Genomic DNA, 23,004 nt, shown 5'->3' on the forward strand with positions numbered 1-23,004 from the left:
ATGGCTAAAAAGTGGAAACAATCACATTTTACAACCAGATTTCAAAAGTGGAAACAAACACGTCAGTCCATCAACTAATGAAGGAAGAAACATATTAGGACAGATCCACACAACAGAATTCTACTCAGTAATAACAAGGAAACAATAGCTGATACGAAAAAACATGGTTGGATCTCAGAGACACTATGTTGAACCAAAGAAAACAGTACACACAGAATAACACATTTGCCAAAACTCATTGGACTGTAGACTTTAAATATATGCATTTAAATAGGGAAATTGGATTAAACAAACTAAAAGGAGCATGTGTATCTGGAAATAAATGACCTAGGTTTGAGTCTTTCATCCTGGTTCCACATTTAAAAGGTTGTGTGACCTTGGACAATTTATGCAGCCTTAATAAGCCTCAGTTTCCTCATCTGGAGAATGGGGCTACAGCTCAGATGTGGGAAGGGGAATACTCCTTGTCCTATGCAGGTGTTGTATGTTCTTAAGAATGGCTCTGTGCTTATCACATGCCAGGTGGGACGCTGAACAGTTCGAACAAAAGGGCAACAGTTTGGACAGGAAGAAATGTGCACACCAGGCTCCTGGACTCCATCCTTTCACCCTTGAATTCCTTGGGGTTGGGGAGAGGGGTGTGTTTGTTTGCTTGGACTGCCATAACAAATTGCCCCAGACTGTGTTCCTTAAACAACAGAAATTAATTTTCTCACTGTTTTGGAGGTTGGAAGTCCAAGGTGAAGGTCCCCTTGGCTTTCTCACTCTGTGCTCACATGGTCTGTCCTCTGTGATTCCTTCTCTTCTTATAAGGACCCCAGATGGACTGGACTGGGGCCAACCATAACAGCTCTCCTTTCAAATGAACATCTCTTTTAAGATCCCATCTCTAAATGCAGTCACAGTCTGAGGGAGTAGGGATTAGGGCTTCAACATATGGATTTGAGGGGACACAATACAGCCCATAAAGGGGGTTGAATTCAGATTTGGTCCCTCTTGGATAGGCATGTCTAAGGACGGCCTTTACCCTTGACTAGTTGAAGGTCAGTTCAGAATAATTGGTAGAAACAGCATATCAGTTTATTTGTTTTGTCATTTCATAGGTGCATAACAGTGATCGTGTATGGATATGAGAGTTGGATGGTGAAGAAAGCTGAGCACCAAAGAATTGATGCTTTTGAACTGTGTTGTTGGAGAAGACTCTTGGGAGTCCCTTGGACTGCAAGGAGATCCAACCAGTCCATCCTAAAGGAGATCAGACCTGGGTGTTCTTTGGAAGGACTGATGCTGAAGCTGAAACTCCAGTATTTTGGCCACCTGATGCGAAGAGCTGACTCATTGGAAAAGACCCTGATGCTGGGAGGGATTGAGGGCAGGAGAAGGGGACAACAGAGGATGAGATGGCTGGATGGCATCACTGACTCGATGGACATGAGTTTGGGTAAACTCCAGGAGTTGGTGATGGACAGGGAGGCCTGGTGTGCTGCGATTCATGGGGTCACAAAGAGTCAGACACGACTGAGCGATGGAACTGAACTGAACTGAACCTGGGATGCAGCACTTACACTGCCCCTCACCTACAAGGGAGCATAGTCTTACGCCATAGGATTGCTGGGACTAGCACATGGATCAACACTATTAATAATATTTATATCAAAGTATAAGGCTGTGTTCTTAGTTGTACAATAAAATCACCCCAGGGACTTCTCTGGCAGTCCAGTGGTTAAGACGCTGGGCTTCCACTGCAGGGGGAATATGTTCCATTCCTGGTCAGGGAACTAAAATCCCGCATTAACTGTCCACTGGCAAAAAAAAAAAAAAAATCACCCCAGCAAAGGTGGAAAATCTTGATGCCCAGGCCCCCCATACCACCCTCTCTCCCCCTTCAATTGGTCTCGGGTGGGGCCCAGATACTTGCCCTTTAAGAAGTCCCCCGCCCAGTGATTCCAAGCGAACTACCAAGGTTAAGGGGCCACAGAAGCGTTTTGATGGTTTCTACGGGTAGATTAGGGGCTGGGAGTACACTGTGCACTTGGACTCGGACTTTTAATACTAGAACCCCTCTGGATGGTCTCAGGGCCCCTCCCTTCTGCTTCTCTAGAAGAAACAGATCCTTGAGGACCGAGGCTGGGTTACAACCTCGTCCCAGCCCTGCTCCCAGTCCAGCTCCTTTCTTGCCCTAGGCACTGCGCATCAGAAACCTCTGCAGGACGCGGGGCAGAAGCATCGCGAGCGCCGGGCGCACTCGCGCTGTTCCTCCTGCTTACGTTTATCCAGGGACCTGGGACTCAGGTGTTCCGGATCGGGGCCGGTGGGACGCGCGGGGAGGGCCGGCTCTGGGCACTGTCAGCGCTAGGTGGCGCCCGCCGGCGGGCTCGGCCCGGCTCCTGGGAATCCTTGGGGCCCCGGGGAATCCCGGCAGAGTGGCGGGGGGAGGGGAGAGGGCGGTTCCTCGCTTCTTTAGCAGGACTGTCGGGAGGATCACGTGCAAGAACTTCTCAAGATCCAGCCCTTGCCAGGCCCCTGAAGAAGGTGGACGGCATGTTAAGCTCATTTCCTCCTGCCTCCTCTTACTGCGGGGATGGAGAGGAAGTGCGGGGGGACAGGAGGCTGTTTTTTTTCGGGTGGATTGTTCCTCTCTGTTAGCAAATCTGGACGATTCTTCGAAGGTTTCCTGCTCAACACGTGCCACAGAGGACTGCAGATTGGCAAGAAAATCACATTTTTAAAACACAGGAAATTTATCCGAACCAAAGTCAAGTTTTCCCTTTCCATTAAAATGTAAGGAGAGGAGCGTCGCAATGAGGACCCTGAGACACTGTAAAGTCCCTACCTAAAAAGGATCTCGTTTTGTTCAGGGTTATTTTCATGCAGAGTGCTTTAGGTATAACAACTTTAGAACCAGGGAACCATCAATGTGGTTGCTGTTAACAGGGGCCCCTCCCCAATGCAGAACATCCCAGAAAATTCAGAAGGTGTCATCTTGCAGTTCTGAATACTTAAAATATTTCCTTTTGAGAAACTTGAGTTAGCTTTTGTAAAATGGCCTTTCTCTATGTTACCAGTTCTTTCTTTTTCTCCCTCCCCATTATATTTTAGCAGTCTCTTCAACTAACACTTATTTGCCAATCTCTGAGTCAGACCTTGGAAAATACACAATCACAAAACAATGAATAGTAGGAAACTCACCTACTCCATCATCACAATCCAATTCTAGAACATTTCTATCCCCTAAGTTTCGCTAGTGATTAATTGCAGTCTATCCTCATTTTCATCCCGAGTCCTCCGGCAGACCCTGACCTTCCTTCTATCTCTATTGACATTTCACGTTGATGGCGGTACTGTATGTGTGGTCTTTTGTGTCTGGTTTCTCTCACCGAGCAGGGTGTTTTCAAAGTTTATCTGTGTTGTAGAGTGTGTCACAGCTTCATTCTTCTTCACAGAGGAATAGCAGCCCATTGTATGGATGGGTCCCATTTTGCTTATTAGCTGATGACACATTTAGGTCATTTGTATTTGGGGGCTTTTATAACACATCTATGTGCAGTCACATTCAGACCTCTGTGTGGACAGATGTTTTCATGTCTCTTTGGAAGGCAGCTACGCTCACCACTATACCACCAGTGCTGCACTTCATGTCTCTTTGGTAAGTATCTAGAAATGGAAATTACTGGATATTATGGTATATTTACGCTTAACATCTTTAAACACTGTCAATTTTTCTTTTCCCAAAGTGTCTGTACCATTTTAAATTCCCATCAGCAATATAATTTCAGTCCTCCACATGCTTGCCAACATTGACTTCTTTTTGATGATACCCTTCCTAGTGGGTGTGAAGTGGTACCTAATTGTAGTTGGTTTTTTTTTTTTAAGTCTATTTTATTTCTTCTAGGCCATGCCATGGGTTTGTGGGATCTTAATTCCCTGACCAGGGATTGAACCTGGGTCCTTGGCAATGAAAGCACAGAATCCTAACCACTGGACTGCTCAGGAATTCCCACCTAAGTGTAGTTTTAACTTACATTTTCCCAATGAATGATAATGTTGAGCATCTTTTCAAGTGCTTATTGGCCATTTGAATATTTTTGTTGAAATGTCTGTTCAAATCTTTTGTCCACTTTAAAAAGTAAATTTTTAGTTTTATTATAGTGTTAGATTTACAGAAAAGCTGGTGAGAGTACAGACTGTTCATATACTTCACTTCCAGTTTCCTCTGTCACAATCATCTGAGGTGACTGTGGTACCTTTGTCACCATTAACTGAAGTTCACACTTCGTTGTGATTTCCTTAGTTTTTACCTGAACCCCCTTTTTCTCTTCCAGGGCTCCATCCTGGACACCTCGTTACATTTAGTTGCCATGTCTCCTCGGGCTCCTCGTGGCTGTAACAGTTTCCCAGGCTTTCTTTTTAAACCTTGATTTTTTGATAACGTTAGCAGTTTTGAGGAGGACTGGTCAGATAGTCCATGAAATGTCCCTAACTGGGATCTGTCTGATGTTCTTCTTATGATTAGCATGGGGTTATGGGTTCTGGAGCTGAAGACCTTGGAGGTAAAGGGCCTGTTGCATCTGCTCCGGCTGCTGGAACAAGTACTGCAGACCGGGAGACTTAAACAGTAGTTTATTCTCTCACAATCTGTAGGCTGACAGTCCAAGCTCCAGGTGTGCCCAGGGCTGACTCCTCCCGAGGCCTCTCCTTGGTTTGCGCGCAGCCACCTTCGCCCTCTGTCCTCACTTGTTCCTCTCAGTCCTAATCTCCTCTTATAAGGACGCCAGTCATGTTGGATGAGGGCCCATCCCAATGACCCCATTTAGCCTTGTTGGTTGTTTAGTAGCTAAGTCATCTCTGACTCTTTGCAACCCCATAGACTGACTCTTTGCAACCCCATAGACTGTAGCCCGCCAGGCTTCTCTGTCCATGGGGCTTCCTGGGCAAGAATCCTGGAGTGGATTGCCATTTCCTTCTCTAAGGGATCTTCCCGACCCAGGGATCAAACCCAGGTCAAATCCTGCCTGCTTGGTTGGCGGATTCTTTACCATTGAGCCACCTGGAAGCCTTAATCATCTCCTAAAAGATCCTCTCTCCAAACACATTCACATTCGGAGGTACCGGGAGTTAGGACTTCAACATATGAATTTTTAGGGGACACAGTTGAGCCCATAAGCATGCCGGTCTTGTCATATTGATGGCCCATGCCGTCAACATGGCTTATCGCTGTTGACTTACCACCTGGATCACCTGGCTGAGGTATGTGGGTCAGGTTTCTTGGCTGTATGGTTATTCCTTTCTTTCCATTTTCCATACTATGCTCTTTGCAGCAAAACTGTGAGGCGCAGCCCACACTTAACAAGTGGGTTTATATTCCATAAAATTCCTAGAAGAAACACAGGGGTAAAGCTTCATGACTTTTGTTTCAGCAGTAGAATCTCAGGACACCAAAAGCACAAGCAACAAAAGAAAAAACAGACATATCGGACATTGAAATGAAAACCTTGTATCAGCAGACATTACCAAGAAAGTGAAGAGACAACCTACAGAATAGGAGAAAATACTTGCAAATTCTGTGTCTGACAAGGCCTAGTATCCAGACTATACAAAGAACATAACAACAAAAAGACAGAACTCTAGCTTTTACAAATAAGTGCTGTAATGAAGAACCATACACACAAGGTGTTTTGCATGTTTGAGCAGACCTGCAGAATAAATTCTCAGGAGGGTGTGTGATTTTCTGATTTTGCTTGCTGTTACCAAATTGCCATGCACTGAGGGTGAACTGTGGTTTTGGAGAAGGCTCTTGAGAGTCCCTTGGACAGCAAGGAGATTAATCCTAAAGGAAATCAATCCTGAATATTCATTGGAAAGACTGATGCTGAAGTTGAAACTCCAGTATTTTGGCAACCTGATGCAAAGAGCTGACTCATTGGAAAAGACCCTGATGCTGGGAAAGACTGAGGGCAGGAGGAGAAGGGGGCGACAGAGGATGAGATGATTGGATGGTATCACTGACTCTATGGTCATGAATTTGAGCAAGCTCTGGGAGTTGGTGATGGGCAGGGAAGCCTGGTGTGCTGCAGTCCATGGGGTCACAAAGAGTTGGACACAACTGAGTGACTGAACTGAACTGAGGGTGTACCAGTCAGATCCCCAGCAGAATTTATTTCCAAACCTGCTCTGAAATATGCCAACACTGACAAGAATCCCAAATAAGTGTTATTCATCAGAGCTCCAAACGGAAAATAGTCCAGTGACCCTCAGCAGGAAAATGGAGAAATAAATCACAGTCTCATCAAACAATGGAATAGTATAAAGCAATGAAAAAGGACAGAGTTCTGCTACCCACGAGGCGGAGGAATCTCGCAGGCATGTCAGTGCCCAAAGGAAACCAGATACAAAGCAGTGCTTCCTGTGAGACTCCAGTGAGATGAATCATCTGCTAAGTAGAAAGGAAGAAGCCATCTACAATGACAGAGATCAAAACAGGGATTCCCTTGGATGGGGGGCAGTTGATGACACAACACAAAATCATCCCTTACGCTGCTCAGAATGCCCTGTACTTTGATCCGTATGATAGTTAGGTGGGTGTATACCTACGTATGAAACTCACTGAGCTGTGTGTGCTTCACAGATGCTATATCTCAATAAAAAGAAAAAGATTTTTTATAAAAAGTGCCAACACTGATGTGCAAACAGCAGGGCCAGGGCCACAGGGAGGGTCCCTGGAGTAGAGGGTTGCACAGAGGCCCTGTGTCTCTTTTGTCCCGTCTTGACCGGCTGCTGGCGCCAGGATTCAGGAGGAGAGGCTCACAGCCTCTCCGCCGCCCAGGACTCCCCCGCAGCTCAGAGGTGCAGGGGTGCTGCTGTCTCACTGCCCAGCCCCACCTCCCCCTGCCCGGACGGCTCTGCACCAGCTGTGGAGCAGCTGCCTGGTTATATATAGCCTTGGGCTCCGCATGAAAGGAGCCTCATTCAGTGGCTCCTTCCTCTTGCCTTCAACTCTGCTCCTGAGCTGCCCTCCCTGCACCGCAAGCTTTAATGTTTCTGGAATGCTCCAGGTCCCACTGCTGGGCTACACGTGGCTGTGGGAGGTGGGGGCGGGATCTTCCCTGCAGAGCCAATTCCTGGGGCTCTTCTCTCCTGACATGACCTCAGCTCTCTCAGACTCAGGCCAGGCCCTGGGGTCTTGGGCCCTCAGCTGCCACGCTGTCTTCTGGGTGAAGGAACACTCACAGGAGGCTGAGGAGCGTTCAGTCGCTTCCTGGGAACCTTGATGGTGGTCCTGGCCCTGCCCCTTCAGGATCTCCTGAGCCTCTGGCTAAAGAGGCTGCCAGCCTGTCCCCCTCGCTTCTCCTGGGCCTGGTGCAGGCCCCTGGCCCTGGAGCTCCCAGGTCCAGGAGAGCTTAGTGAGGGGCTAGACCCTCCTGCCTCACCCACCCTTCTTCCAGTGGGCCTTCTGGAGCCTTGAGTCTTTCCTCCAACCTCTCTTAGGCCCAAGTCAGTCTTGTTCCTCTAAGCCAGGGTGCTCCCTCCACCACCTCACATCCGAAGTGGGGGCACCTTACCAGCTGCACAAGGAAGGAACCAACCCCAGTGCCTTCTGGGGTTCAGCTCAAAACTCCATGAGAGGACCACCCCTGCCCCCCAGGACCACACCCGACACAACAAGGTGTGAAACTCCAGCTCTTCTGTGCCACCAGAGGCAGGACACTTACTGAAGGAGATGTGTTCTGAAAATGGGATCCAGAAATGGATTTAAAAAGCAAATCTACTTTAAAAGCAGTGAAAGTATTTGCTTTCTCTCACGCTCTCTCTCCCTTTCTTTTTCTTCCCCCACCCCCACTTCCCTCTCTCTTTCCTTCCCTTCTTCTTCCTTCCTTCTCTCTGAACTTCCTTCCTCCCCACTTCCCTTCCTTCCTTCCTTCCTTCCTTCCTTCCTTCCTTCCTTCCTTCCTTCCTTCCTTCCTTCCTTCCTTCCTTCCTTCCTAAACTGGAGGATCCCCTAACTGAGGGGCCGATCAGGGAAGCCAGATGTACCTGGATGTTCCTGGGCTCAAGCTGAGTGAGTGGAGGCCCCCAGGAAGTGGGATCACCCAGCTCTGTGGACTGAGCGGCCCCGATTGGGAAGGGACGGTTTGTTCTGGAGCTGAGGAAGCTCCTTTCTCCACTGGGGGTTTTCTGTGGCCTGTGTGCCGCTGACCGGTCAGGATCCCCCTTGGGCCCGGCCTGTGTGGAACATGTAGGGGCCAAGGAGTTATTGGCAGAAACACAAGAGCAAAATTAGCTTTCGTCCTCTGAGTCTGTGGCCGCCGGCCAGCATCTCCTTCCAATGCGAACCTTCTCATTTTCATTCGGGAAGTTTTTTGTCAGGTTTATTGCAAATGAAAGGGAGAGCAGACAGAAACAAAGTGACATTTGCTGAGCTGGCTGGATTGTTTCTAAATCTATTGTCAAGAGCACACGAGTGTGTGTGTGTGTGTGTGTGTGTGTGTGTGTATGCGCGCACACACGCCTTTCCAGGGCACTTGCCTGGTGGGTGCTTGAACTCAAGTTGCAGACAGGCCTTATTTTACAACCAGCCTGGGGTCCCCGTGCTTGTGCCTGTCCCTGCATGCATGATACGTGGGCATGAGGCCGATGGATGGCAAGTGCCATTGTCAGCCACCGCTGGAAACATATGCAGGATAGATGGGCACTAAATCCACTGGATAATGGAGAATTCTAATCACTTTCATTGGCATCAAAACTTTATGTTCTGTAAACTTATGAAAGCCATGAAATTAAACTGACTGCTTCACAACAGACCAGAGTGAGTAATCTGACTGAAAAAAAAAAGAAAAAGCCCTCCAGAAAAATTAATTGCTAAACCAAAACGCAAACTAATGCCCTTTTAAAAATGGAGACTGGGATCCTTCAGTCTTCACATTTATTGCCAGATCCCTTTGGCTGTGAGAGTTCGTTATACAAGGTCCTTTCCTGTTTTCCAGAGGAACATGTGGCCTAGGTATGCAGGCTGCGTCTCTCCGGTTGGTGATGGACAAGGAAGGCCCCAACTCCGAGCACGCAGGGAAGGTCTAGGGGCCACCAGGTGACAATCCTAGCATCAGGAGGGCCACTGGGCCACCAACGGAATGCTACTTAAAGGAATGCTTTCTGACTTCCACAAGAGCTTGATAAATGGAGGGGAGAGGTGAACAGTGTTTCCTTCGTGGACAAAAGCCCTCTGCCAGCAGGGCATTTGCTAATATAAAACATCTAAACACCCTTCTCCTCTCCTCCCGTGCACATCGCTTGCTGGCTAGGAGGGTAAGGCTTTTCTCCTAATAGATGGTTGGTTTGAATTTAAAAGTGAAAGAAGAGTTCGTTCGGTCTTCCCCCAGGAGGTGCGCAGCTTCTCTGTGTATCATGTTTGCTAACCAGGTTCACACACCTGTTCACCCAACGCCAGCTAAACAAAGTCAAGCTCAGAGTGAAGAGCGACATACTCCATGGCTGGTGCACCCTGACCCCATCACACGGGGAAAGCACATTTTACGAGTCTTCGGCTGGTGGGCTGTTTTCAGAATACTCTTACAACCCAGGGAATTGGCTGTTGTGCGTCTAAGCAGAAAGATTGGGAAACTGGGCCAGTGAATCAACGCTTACTTTGGATCTGTACTACTGATCAAAAAAAAAAAATTGCTGGAAAAAATGAGCCCCTTTCTTCTATTTTGGCTCAAAGCAGTCCAAAGAAAATAATTTTTGTCTCCCTCCTGTCCATGAGCTCAGCTCAGGGTTGAACAAACTTCAGCAAAATCACAGCGAAAGCTCATTCCCCACGCTCCCCGACTCCTCGCTTCCTTGTTTCTTACCACGGAGGCTTCCCCGGCCCTTTTTCAGCAGGAGAGACCCCCGAGCAGGGTGGGGGGGGTACTTCTTTGTCCTCTGTCTCTACTTGTCTGTCTGTACATGTCCTGCTGGAGGGAAGGGGCTCCTGAACCTTCTGATACTGACAGTGGCCCTTGAGGCCCTGGACACTTGTAGCCACTCTGCATTCTGGATACTTGTTCTCAAGCAAAAGGGAGCTGACGGTGGCCTGGTGGAAACAGGCTGGATCCAGGCTGCAGCCCCTTCTCCCTGAAGTTCCTGAGTCTGGATTAAATTGGAACAACCAGATTTTGACCCCTTGGGCTGCACGGTGAAGCCACACACTGTGAGCTCTGTGAATGGCATTGCATTAAAAAGAGGTCTCAGGAGGGTGGGGTGGGGGGGATCCAAGAAGCAGGGGATATATGTATACATGGGGCTTCCTGGGTGGTGCTAGTGGTAAAGAACCCATCGGCCAATGCAGGAGATGTAAGAGACGTGGGTTCAAACCCTGGATCGGGAAGATTCTCTGGAGAAAGAAGTGGCAACCCATTCCAGTATTCTTGCCTGGGAAATCCCATGGACAGCAGAACCTGGCGGGCTACAGTCCGGGGGTCACAAAGAGACGCGACTAAAGCAACTGAGCACACACAGCTGATTCGCTTTGTTGCACTGCAGACACTAACAACACAACACTGTGAAGCGATTAGACTCCAATTAAAAAACATTAAAATAAATCTCAGAAGTCTCACAGATAAATTCATTTTCTGGTTGATAATTTAAGGTAAGCACATTTTCCACTTGGAAATTGTGCCATGCCAAGAATAAACAAACAACAGAATTTGAGTTATTTATACTGTATTTTGAATTATTCTCCCAGCTTTTCTGAATGTATCACATAATTTTTTTCTGATACAGTAAAACATTTGAATATACAATAGATTACAAGGTCTGTCGTGATGAATTAAAGATAATGTGCTTTTTAATCTGTTTACAGATACAGCTTTATAGTTCACAGATACAGTTCTTCCTGTTTTTTGGTTGTTGACAGAACATTAGCAGTTTCTTACATTATTTTTAAAATTTACAATTAGGCTCCTTCCCTTTATCTGGAAGGAAATGGAGTTCCCCTCTCAGCAGTGCTATCATCTTGTGGAAAAGAGACAACGGGAAAGTGCAGATGAGAAGAAGGTTGGAGGGGAAGAGAGGAAGAACCACGAGCAGGTTCAATACAACGTGACGACTGAAAAAGTAAACTATCCATGCTCTGGAATGGAAGGACGATTTACTGCCTTCCATGAGTGCTGTTCTCCACAAACACATGCAGTGTGCAAGAATGCCCATTTTAGGATGGAGTGTGCAACCACCCAAGGCCAAAATGCTGCTGGAACAAAACCACTGTTGCCCCTTCATGGTGATACAACGATGTAAACAAGGAAAACACGCCCCAGCGACCCGTCAGGACAAAGCTGTCAGGATGGGGTGACACTGCCCTGTCGCGCTGCAGAACTGGTTTTGGTAGAAGGATGAGTGCATGGATCGGGATGGTGGATGTTGATTTAGTAACTGGATCACCCCGGGTACAAGCTCCATGCTAAAACAATGTCTGTTACGAATCATGAAATCAACACAGGGTTTCCTAGAGGATGTTAAGGCTTTGGGTTTTTCACTGGTGCTTGTTTGTGTGTTATTGGTGCTTCAGTTGAATGCAGTGGCATGAAGCAGGTGTGCCCAGCCTCTCCTGGCACAGCCCACCTGATGGCTTATGATGTGGGGCAGTGGTGGCACCCGAGGGGCTGGGCCCCTGCTGTGTTAGGTCACAGAACGCCGGAGTCCCCACTTCGCCGACATACACTTCCCAGCTGGTCCTCTTCTCTGTCCCTGACCACCCCCAGGTCCAAGGACAGCTTTGGGGACTCCAGGACCGTGTGTGGCATTGGTGGGAGTCTATTTGGCTTCCACAAGGGCCTGAGAGTCTGGCTTGCTGCTGCCTGGGCCAGCCCAGGACTGGAGGGATGAAGAATTTCTTTGTGAGCCTGGATCAGGCCCCAAGCCCCAGCTTGCTGCTCGGGCAGCTTCTTGAGGCTAAAACTGGAAGGGACTGGCAGATGGTCTTCTGAAGGGTGCTGGGTGCCACAGGCCTGCCCCAGACCTGGCAGCAGCTTGTGCTGAGGGGTTTGCAGCATCTCAAGCTGGGCCAGATCATGGGGCTTCCTTCCTGTACTGCAGAGGGATGACAGAGGAAAGCCAGTCTCCTCCTGGTGGCCAGACTGTCTCAGGCACGTGAAATGGTCACACTGGCGCTACAGAGCTCCTGCCAGAGGTCACCGATGAGGCTGTTGCTATGGGAACAGATGCAGGAGGTCTTATGTTTGCGATGGTGACAGAAACCACTGGTCAGAAGGAACACAGACGAACTTTTTCGGAGTCTCGGTAACCTACTGAATGGCGAGTTCACAAGAACACAGCAGGTTTTCTCTCAAAGCACGCGGGTCTGAGTCTATTGTAATTCTGCCAACATAACGGACAGTGGCAGGAGATGAGGAAATTTGGAAATGAGCTGCTGAAGGGACTGAAGCGGCACACTGTATTGGCTATGTAAGAAAAGTCACTTCAAGAATGTAGATCACTGTCCACGTGATTCATGTAATAAATTCATTTTGTCTCATTTGAAATATTTTTTTTTTGCAAAAGGATGCTTTTATCCTATCTGGATAAGTGCTTCAAATCTCTTTTCTCTTCCAAGTAATTTTACCTTATCTTCTTAGATTTAGGTTTTAGTTGAATCAATTTCCGAAAGCTTGTGTAAGTCATATTCTTCAATATTAAAAAATAAACAACCAACTGAATCCAAAAGCTCTCTAGGTATTATGGTAGATTAGGGTCTTTAGGAGTCTCTGGAAGTCCTTGACTGAAATTTTGGGAAAGCGCAACTCACATGCAATTAATAATAGAAACAGGAGACCAACGACAACATTCAACCATGCTTTTCTGCGCTAAGTGAACACTCGAAGTGTATCTGCGATGCCACCAGAAGTCTTTACTCTTGAGGAAAAGGAGGTATCATTCCGGCAAATCAAACTTACCAAAGACAAGTTCCACCAACTCATCATTTTGCTGAGATTTACTTCCAAAAGGCAACTATCTGTTTCCTCTGTCCTTTGTAAAGAGTCAACAAAGTTGGTTTTGGCATGGAAATTGTGAATTATTTTATAATATTTCAAGTTTAATGGCTAAATAATGCTTTTTCTTTTCCCTCTAATATTTCCCTGAAATACTGCTGGAGATGTACATACAGATATATAAAGTCATTTCAAAAACAACATACCATCACATATAATAATAAATTTACTGTGTAATCAACAGTTTTTGGGGGAAAAAAAACCCAGATCTTGTGTTAAAGGGACGTGATCTAGTTCTGTTACGTTAGCAGGACACACATGACGCCAATATAATCTGTGTTTCACACGGACCTTTCGGAAGGCACCCACGTGTTGCAAACTTTGCCTCCATTCCCTGATGGTTTTGGTTAGCAGATGGACACAAGCCCATACAGACACTTGAGTAAGTTGAAAACTTCTCCATTCTAAGCAGACACTAGACAATAATACCTTAAACATTCTACACATAATTCAAGTAGCCAGTCTTACAAAAAGAAGGGGAGAGGGAGAGAAGGGGAAACGGATTTACCTTGCTAGTCACTTGCTGACCTACTTCTTCATCTCACTATTTAAACGCACAGTGTTTCACCCCACCACCTGGATTCTTCGTTCTTTTCTTGCAAAGAAAGGGGCTGTTAAGCCATGAGATGTCTGTGTTGACAGGGTGATCTGTCTCTGGCTGTGAAGCTGGGAGTCACTGGCAAGGACTGGCTGAGGATGGCCATCCGCTCAGAGACTGTGGTCCTGAGCTTTCAAACTTGTTGGACAGAAGAAAACTCCTCCACCTTCAATGAGGTATGGTGAGGACAGAAGGGGTTCCAGGTGCTTTGAGTTCCTTGGCAGAAAACTGTCATAGAATGAGAGGCTGCCTTATGTGTAGAGGCACATTTACATATGTGAGAACTTAATTTTGTGGCTGAAGAGTTACTTTCTTTAAATCAATAAACATCTGCTCGAAGTGTTGCCATCGGTTTGTCTGTACTCCTGAGGTTTGGGAGTGAGGCAGCATAGCAGTGAAACCTACTTGGGAGGTCAAAGGTGATGGTGGGCAGGGGGTGGGGGCCGCGGGTAGAGGGGAGGGAGGCACAAGTGTCCCTAGAGAGGAGTGGCCTCCATGAGACTGAGACCGGAGCTGGGGACTGGAGGCTGTGAAGCAGGGAGGGTTGGAGATGGAAGCCTTGGGCGCCAGGGTGTCTGTGCCCAGGGGACTCCCAGCAGAGCGTGCTCAGCCACGTCACTCCCCTTCAGCTTCCTTCCCGGAATCACATGGACAAGTCCAAACGGTTCCTGCTTTCTGCGATCACTCCTCTTGCCCTATCAACCTACAGGGCAAGAATTTTGCTTGCTGAGAAGATGGAGGAGGTCAGAGGAAGATGGAGGAGGAGCAGCTCTGAGAATGCTGCAGCCTGCTGGAGGCCCCTCGGAAGGAGGTGTGATGGGCAAAGGCTGTGGTCCTCTGACCCCCAGCAATTCCCCGGGAGGCAGCGGGGGCATGCTTCACTGAGGGTGTGGCTCCTAAGAGGCTGCCCCCACCCTGGTCTGTCCAGGCCAGTGCCTCACCCTGCCCAGCTCTGAGATCCCAGGCGCCTTCTGGAAAGGCCTGTTTTAAAAATAAAATATACGGCCAACGTGGAGCGCCCCCTCCCTCATGGAGGGGCTGACCCAGTACTGGGGCAGCTGTCTTCTCTGAGTGGTACCTCATCTGTCGCCCTTTCTTCACAGAGAGACTGAGTACTCCGTGAGACTGTGAACACGAAAATCATCAGTAACAGACGACACTAAAGAGCCACCATTAAAAAATGTCAACAAGGACAGGGGTGTCTCAGAATCCTTTTCCGTTTCCTCGTGGGGAGCCATCAGGAAAAGCAGTGACTGATCCCAGGGGCTCCTCAAACAGCCTCAAGTGGCATGGTGCAACCACCACGTGAGTGAGGTTCGTCATGTCTCAGGTACTCAGCGCATACTGTCTGAATGTTACTTATCTGCTGGAAAGACTCTGACAAGCTTCGTCTTTATACTGAAAAGTTCTTTGAGTGGCTCTTCAGAGGTACTCAGGTAATTCAGACATTAAAGTCTAAAATATAATTAGACTGGAAATGCGTCTATCAACAAGCAGCATTCACCTGTTTATTCACATTTCCAATGGAGAGTCCAGAAATGCGTGGAAACTTCACCCACAGGTGCTTGTAATTAAAAATCACCATCCATCCTGTTATTGTAGATCACGGGTATTTTGGTTTGGATGGAGGAACATGAAGTGAGTTTATTTTTATGTGCATTTTCTTTTTCTGGAGAAAGGAGTCACAGCTTTCCTCAAATTATCAAAGCCTCTGTAAGCCCCCCAAAAGGTTAGGAATTGCTGCTATGACGACTGAGATTTCGGGAAGCGCTCAGATTGCTCAACGTCTGACTGCATAACTCCTTCCTCCTTCTGACTTTCAGGCCCAGCAAGGATGTGAGAATTCCCCATGCTTGGGTTACGCTGATGTAAAGTTAACAACTCTTTGAAGTCATGTTATTTAAAAAATAATTTTTACAAAGGAAGAGTATAAAAATAGGACACTTGGGGAGATTTTGAGTTTACGCCTATGTGGTGTGCAAGTGTGTACTTTTTCTTAATCACTTCCTCTCACTATCTGCTGCCCCAGTCTGCTTCCTCTCCCTGGCACTTGGGATCGAACCCAGGTGGTCACCATGACAGATTTCCACCAGAGAAAAGCCGCCACGTGGAGAGATTTCAGCTGAAGGAGAGAACTTGTGTCCAGTCCCAGCATAAGGTCCACATGACAACCACAGTAAACCACACCACCAGACGAGCTGGTGTGACCCAAAGCCCCCAGTTACCCAGAGACACGTATCAGGCAGGACATTTCAAGAGCTCAGAGATCACTTCCCAAGAGACCAGAGAAAAGGCCAGCCCTCAACTTAGGTAAGGTCAGTTCTTCACACTTATTTCAGAACTGTCTCTAAAATGCAAGCTAAAGTATTTTTTTTAAAAAGGGATAGAATAGATGAAAAGGAAAGTGAAAGCGAAACCACAAATGGTAAGACCTGGGGCTTGCTGTGAGAATTAGAGGTTGCCTTTCAAAACTGTTAGAGAAACCTCGGAAAGTCCCTGGGATGTCCTTTCTAAGAGAGAAACACAACAAAGACTGCTGTTCCCTCACCTCCTGGAAAGTTCCTGAAGATGCCTGCACTACAGACTCAGAGGAAAGAGCACCCTCATCAATGAGCACTGTCCTCACGGGTTCCATCCAGGATGACCTAGACTCTGGGTGCCTCCAAACTGATGAGTAAGGCCAGGGCCACGTCTGCAGCCCCCTTCCCTGAGTTGACAAGAGGGTCCCTGCTTTGCAGTTGCACCTAAATACCGCCAGGAAAAAACACAGGGAAGCTAACCCCCAGCAGAGCCAGCATTTGGCTCCAGGTATGGAGGTGCTGTGAGCCCCTGTGACATGTGAAATGGCATGTGTATTTTCCAGCAAAGACACTCTGAATTTAAACAGATTCTGAACTGGGTTTGTGACCTTCCGCATGACACGGGCCTCCCAGAACTCTGCAAGGGAGAGGCTATGTGGGCACGTCCTTTTAAAAAACTGACTTTATTTTCTCAGTCAATTGCTTGAGATATTGTGGGAGAAACTCTTTAGGAGGCCGAATAAAATCAGGATATGGTCGCAAGCAGAATTTGTGCTGTAACCTGCTTCTGTTAAAAGTCCCATATAGAAATAAATACTTCTCAAAAAAAGTTTACTATAGCAAATACAGTCATTTAAAACACACACACACAATAGGGTTTTTAGTTGCCTTGTTTTCAAAGTCACAATGTAAAAGACCCACAAACCCTACTTCAGCCACAGATGGCTGGCAAGGAGGACTGCTTTAATCTCGGAAGTGGTACCAGTCTTGTCAGTGAGGAAATACCAGGCAGCAAATGTTGAGATTTTAGAATATTTTAATGTTCATTTCTTTGGGGCGGTGGGGGGTGGGGTGCATTTTGAAATTATCAGGGTTAACAATTTAAAAAGGGTAGAGCAAAGGAAAGATGGAGAACTCAAACAGTTGGTTCTCAATAATTTGATTTCAGATTCTAGGCATGACGTGATTTTCCGAAACGACCACCAAAAAGTGCTTACCTCGAAAACCTAGAAATGCAAACGCGGACAGACCTTTGGAAACTACAAATCACGACAGCCCACGTAACGGGAAGCACACGGCCCTTCGGCTCTCAGTGTCAAGTGCAAGTGTGCAGGCGCCTCCACAGCACGGTCAGGGTCACGGAGCCGCGGGGAGCCTCCAGGCTCTGTGAGGGTTTCATAACTGATGCTCTACGTTTGTCTGCATTGGATACAATTCTGTGTGCTTGTTTATATGGATTTGTACATGGAGAATTTGATCAGACCTGAGGCCAAGAAGAAAACAGCAACTGCAACTCAAAGCAACTATATTTACACACATTCAATTCTGAAGTATTGCTTCCTGCCCTAAGTTCACAGGAGGTATGCCGCTCTGAAGGACACCTCCACCAAATCGAATCGGGAGCGCCTGAGCCTGCTGCTCAGCAACCGGCTGTGTCAGAGGCCCAGTGGGGCCCCTGCGGACACTCCGTGGTTCTGCGCTGAGGTACGCTTCTGAGCAGTGGCTGGGAGGGACCCGAGTCACGAGTGGAACACCCAGAGGGAACACCTGCACTGGTTGCTTAGGAAGGCTGGGGTGTTTTTTAAAGACAATTTAAACCGTTCTTTGAAGGATCCCATTTGCACAATGCTGAACCGGACCAGCGGGGGTCACCAAGCTATCCCTGTATCTGCAGCCCCTTGGCTTCCTAGGAATCACAAACAACCTTTGCAGGAGGGGAAGGAAAAAAAAAGAGTTTGCAAGGGAGGAAGTGTGTGCAGAGATGAGCTTTGTGGAGCAGAACAGCAGAAAATTCAGCAACGGCCCAGCAGCTCCTGGCCAACGCGGTTGCTGCAGAGCCTGAAGCCCAGGGGTTGGGGGGTAGAGGGTGAGGGCCAGACATGACACACACCTTAATACTGATGGAAGGAACCCCTGATGTGCCCACAACCCCGACGGACAGGCAGAGCATCAGGTAGTGTTTTTAAGAAAAAATAAAAGTTCTGCAATATTTTATAAGAATACATTCTTTAGAAGCAAGAGGTATTGTCACAGTCATCCTTTCTCTGGCATTGGAAGACCAACAGTCTGACAGTAAAACCTGAAGGCAAATCCCCCTGGACGTGGAGATCCTGGCTTGTGACTACGCTGCTGGGGGCCATCCCAGGCACGTCACTGGGGAGCTGGCTGATCCAAGTCAATACTTGATGGTGCCAGGGAGGGCAGATTCTGTGCGAGTTTGGCAAAGAGGAGTGATACAGGGACTTGGTGTAGATGCAAAAGCTACACAGAGATTTGCTGGGGACGAGAAAATGCACAGGGCACGTCGGTGAAGGCCTCACACAGACAAGGACCTAGCCCTCCCCTACTGCACGGGCTGCAGCCACCTTAAGAGGGAGGCGTCATGTGACTGTGACAGGACAGCTCTGGCCTGAGCTCAAGTCCACAGAAACTGCAGACTCAGTGTGGCAAAACAATTACAAGGGGGATTATGGGATTAGTAACAAAGGGCACAGAAGCGAGTCCCTTGGGTTTTCTGTACTCCCCTGGGTTCCGACACCTCATTTACATCCAAACGATTCTGCCCCTACTGACAGTGTAAGAGCTCCACCTAAAGAGGACTGGGGTCCACTCACCAGGCCTGATCCCGCCACAGACAAGCGCTGCGCAGGCTGAGAACGGAAAGAGTGGAGAAACTTCCCGAAAGTGGAGGCCAAGCATTGCCTGCCAGCCCTGGTGCTCAGCCCAGACCTGCTTCACACCGAGTCGTTCTGACCCAGTTCCTGCCATGGGCAGACCCCATGGGCGAGGGGTAGGAGCAGAGCTTTTGTGTTCGAAGTGGTGGCCGAGGGTGCCCCGACCCAGAGCACGGGCCATGCCCACTGGGGTCCTCCTCCTCAGGGGAGACGGCCCAGGGTGGCTGGGGCTCTAATGGCCCCATCTTCATCCTTCCGCTGTGACCTACCCCCCACTCCAAGCCTAGTTCCCTTCGCTAGAGAGAACAGCCCAGCAACCCTCCCCGAGACACACACGGTTCCTGATAAATAAATAAATAAATAAATGCAACCCTCGGATGTTTATTTTCTGTTTCCCTCTGGGACGAGTCACCTTCAAAGACGAGCCACTCCACTCCAGCTGGAAGACCCCTCAGGGCGAGGGCAGAATGGAAAAGGGCTTTTAGATACCTGAGGCCGGGGTTCACAAGCTGTGAGACCGGTTGGCGTTTGGAATCTTGGCCTGCATGAGGAGGAAGCCCTAAAGCCGCTGGGTGTGGGGGGCCAGTGGGTGCAGCCACAGCCCCCAAGGGCCCGATCGCCCTGGAAGGTGCGGGTAGGGGGTTGCCGGCTCCTTGTGGTCCTCAGCCTGCACCCCCAGCACCCAGCCCAGGGAGTTACTGGCACTTGATCTCATGTTCATGAATACAAGTGTGTGTGCGTGTATGTGTTTACATAGAAAGGTCAGGTCACTGGAAAAAACACTAGTGTGTATACAGGAAAAAAAAAAACCTCAAAAACATTATATTAGCAAAAAAAAACAAAAAAAAGTGTCTCGTGAGAAAAAGCAATAAAAATCTGATTTTAACCACAGCTTCTGCTTTAACGTCCGCCACCATCCAGCGCCACGCCCTGGCTGTGCCTCCCTGGACTCCAGGTCGCGCCAGCCCCTGAAGGCACTTGTTCTCCACGCTTCTGACGGTCACACCGAGTGGGGGAAGGGGAAGGAGGCGGATGAAAGTGAACCCTGAATGACTGTGATCCACACAGGGGTTAGGGCTGCAGTGACCACACGACTCGCCGTCCGGGGACGGGGACGGTGGCGCCTGGACGGACAGAGCACCGCGGGTGGGCTGGGCCGCGTCACGCCCTCTCTGAGACATTGAGCTTCGTGAGTTCATTGGCTTCCTCCATCCCCGCTTCTTCACAGTCGCTTTTCTCTATGGCTTTGCCGAACCGACACCTTTCTTCGGCTCTGACGGGCTCCTTCCAGGGTCTCTTAGCAGACGAGTGAGCGTCCCTGGTCTGGGCGTTGTTCTCGGAACCCGGGGACACCTGGTCCGGGTTCTGAACGGAAGGCACCAGGCTGGCTATCTCGTCTGTGGGGGAGCGCCCGATGCTGCCATCCACCTGGACCCGGATGTCGGGTGAGATGGACAGCTGGTGCTGCGGCACCAACCCACTGTCTGTGCACTTGGGGTACAGGTAGGTCTTCATCTGGCCTTTGCCCTTGACGTTCACCGTCCCTCGGTAGTCAAACTCGTAGCCCATCTTGCTCAGGACACGGTAGCTCTCCTCGCTGACCTGGATGCGGCACTCCACCCCCGTGGTGTCCATCCTGCTGGCGATGTTGACCGTGTCTCCCCAGATGTCATACAGCAGCTTGGTGGTGCCGATGACGCCCGCCGTCAGGGGCCCATGGTTGAAGCCCACCCTGAGCTTGAAGTTGAACCACAGCATGTTGTTGTTGAAGTCATCCACCACACGCATCATCTCCTTGGCGAACTCGAAGAGGATCTGCAGGTGCTCCTGCGGGTGGCTGCCGTCGCGGCACTGCGTGGTGTTCAGCCCGGACGCGGCCATGTACGTGGCCCCGATGGTCTTGATCTTCTCGATGCTGCTGTAGTCCGGCTTGCTCAGGAGCTCGTCAAAGTCCCCGATCAGCTCGTTGAGGACCCTGTAGCACTCCTTGCCGCCCTCGTAGTTCTCCTCGTAGAACTCACTGAAGTTGACGATGCTGGCGAAGATGACGCCGCCGCTGTCGTGGTTCTTGGAGTAGGTCTGGGACACCTTCAGCTGCTCGGCCACGTGGTAGGGGATGATGTTCCTCAGCAGCCAGTCGGCCTGGTCCCTCATGCTCTGGATCTTGGTGCGGTGCAGGTCCGCTTCCACGTCCCCGTGGTAGTGCAGGCGGTAGCTGACTTCAAACTCCCGGTTCAGGAACCAGACCAACAGGAGCAGGAGGAAGAAGACGAGAATCACCTCCTGGCCGATCAGGGTGGCTGGGCTCCTGTTGTCGTGAGGCAGCGAGGCGTTGCACAGCTTCCTCGTGGAGCTGGAGGGGAAAGAGAGGAGAAAGGGCGTGCCTCCTGAAGTGTAGCTTTAAGTAAAGTTTACTGCCCAGCACTTCCAGGTCCGAGCCAGCCCTGCCTAACCAGCATCCTGCACAGAGCTCTGTGCAGCTCGAACCTTCCATCACCTGCAGCTGCCGAGTGACCTGTTTCTGTTTAGAAAGATGTGGCAAGGTAGAGTCACTCTTGTAAGATTTCTATATTAAGTGCTCTGTTTTTCAGAAGTCTTTAGCTCCTTGATTTTTAAAATCTTGTCTGTTTTCCCAACTTTCTATTTTGAAAAGTCTCCACCTTACAAAAAAGGTTTAGGAGACTAGCAAAACACACATTTGTATACCCTTCTCCTGCATGAAACTGTTGTTGACATCATGTTACTTTGCTTTCTCCCCCTTTGTCAATACACACTCCACACGTGTGCACAGTGGTATACACGTACAAGCACACTCACACAGGCACACTTTGCTGAACATTCTGAAAGTAAGCTGCAGACACCAGGCCACTTCAGTCCTGAACAGCTCAGGACCTGTCTCCTAAGAGCAAGGCTATCTCCCTGGGAACCACACCACACTGCCATACCCAAGATATTTCCTATCCTCTGATACTTTGATACAATCTGCCTGCCCCCTCCTTCCCACCCACACCCCCCCCCCCCCCCGAGTTAGTTCTGTTTTGCCAAAGTCATTTAAGACAATTTTAACATTTTTTTAAAAATATATAAAATGTATACTTTTAAGAGTAACATACTGTAAGAAACTCAAACAAATTATAAGCAATGGAAAATAAGTGTCTTTCCTATGCAGTGCCCTTTCCCACTATTCTAACCCTTGGCTGTGCTGTCACAACCAGACGCTGGCTGAGGTGCTTGACTTCGCCCATCTTTGGGCTTCTAGGAACAAGGTTGCAGCCGGCATTCCCAAGTGCATCTTTGTGCATACGAAGGAGCCTGTCTGTGGGATATACTCCTGAGCATGAACCTGCTGAGTCATGTAAAATACCACACACTTAGAATTGCAGTAGAAATGTCCAAACTGCCCTTCTAAGGATGGAACCCATTTCTCTTCCTTCTGACGACCGAGTCTGCTCAGTCTGTTCTGCGGCTCCACGCAGTGTCATGGAAGTGCGGTAGGGACACAGCTGGCACCCGAGGACTGAAGATGAGCATGGGCTACTGCCTCTTCTAAAGTTTATTCTTTAAATAGATTTTTTTTCTCACTTAAAAATACTACATACTCAGCATAGAAAGGTTAGGGTAAAAGTAGAAAGAAAGAAAAGATTCACCGTCATTGCACTATCCAGAGGCAATCACTGTTAACGCTTGTTGAATTTCCTTCTCATCCTTCTTCTATCAGCTTACATGGCTGTGATTGCTCTGCTCATGTAAACTGTTCCCTGCTGTACTCTAAAATGCACAGAGCGGGCTGCTGGGTCACTTATAGGAATATAATTATGTACAAAACAGATGGATTCTGAGTGTAGACAGAGCTGTGGCACAGAAAGCTCAATTCTGTAATCAGAGTCCTTTAAATGAGTTTTACTGTTAGCAGTAACTTAAGGATATTAAAAATAATGAAATTGACCAATCTGGCCATAACGCCTTCCATGAAACATAGTCCCAAAAGCCCCAGCCTTGGTGCAATGGCCAGGTTGGCTCCCCTTGAAGAGCTCTGGGATCCTTGGGCAGGTTACGCCACCTTTCAGGTCTGTTTCCTCATATGTAAACGGAAGATGGGCTGGAGTATGGCCAAGTCTCTACCGGCCCAAAGGCCTGTGCAGAAAGGGCCTGAGGCTGTGCCGTAGAGAGGCCCATGGGCAGGGTGCCCT

General features: G+C 48.7%; 1 protein-coding gene across 1 annotated transcript in view; it reads right to left on the reverse strand.

Annotated features, from left to right (window-relative positions):
* Positions 1–16,938: 16,938 nt before the first annotated feature.
* Positions 16,939–23,004, reverse strand: part of ADCY9 (adenylate cyclase 9) — a 104,800-nt gene continuing 98,734 nt past the window's right edge. Inside the window, exon 11 of the mRNA XM_069570663.1 lies at positions 16,939–21,167. Within this exon, the coding sequence (XP_069426764.1) occupies positions 19,976–21,167 (1,192 nt within the window). The 3' untranslated portion in view covers positions 16,939–19,975. The remainder of the gene's footprint in view (positions 21,168–23,004) is intronic.

Source organism: Ovis canadensis, chromosome 24 (genome assembly GCF_042477335.2).
Source record: "Ovis canadensis isolate MfBH-ARS-UI-01 breed Bighorn chromosome 24, ARS-UI_OviCan_v2, whole genome shotgun sequence".
Lineage (NCBI taxonomy): Eukaryota > Metazoa > Chordata > Mammalia > Artiodactyla > Bovidae > Ovis > Ovis canadensis.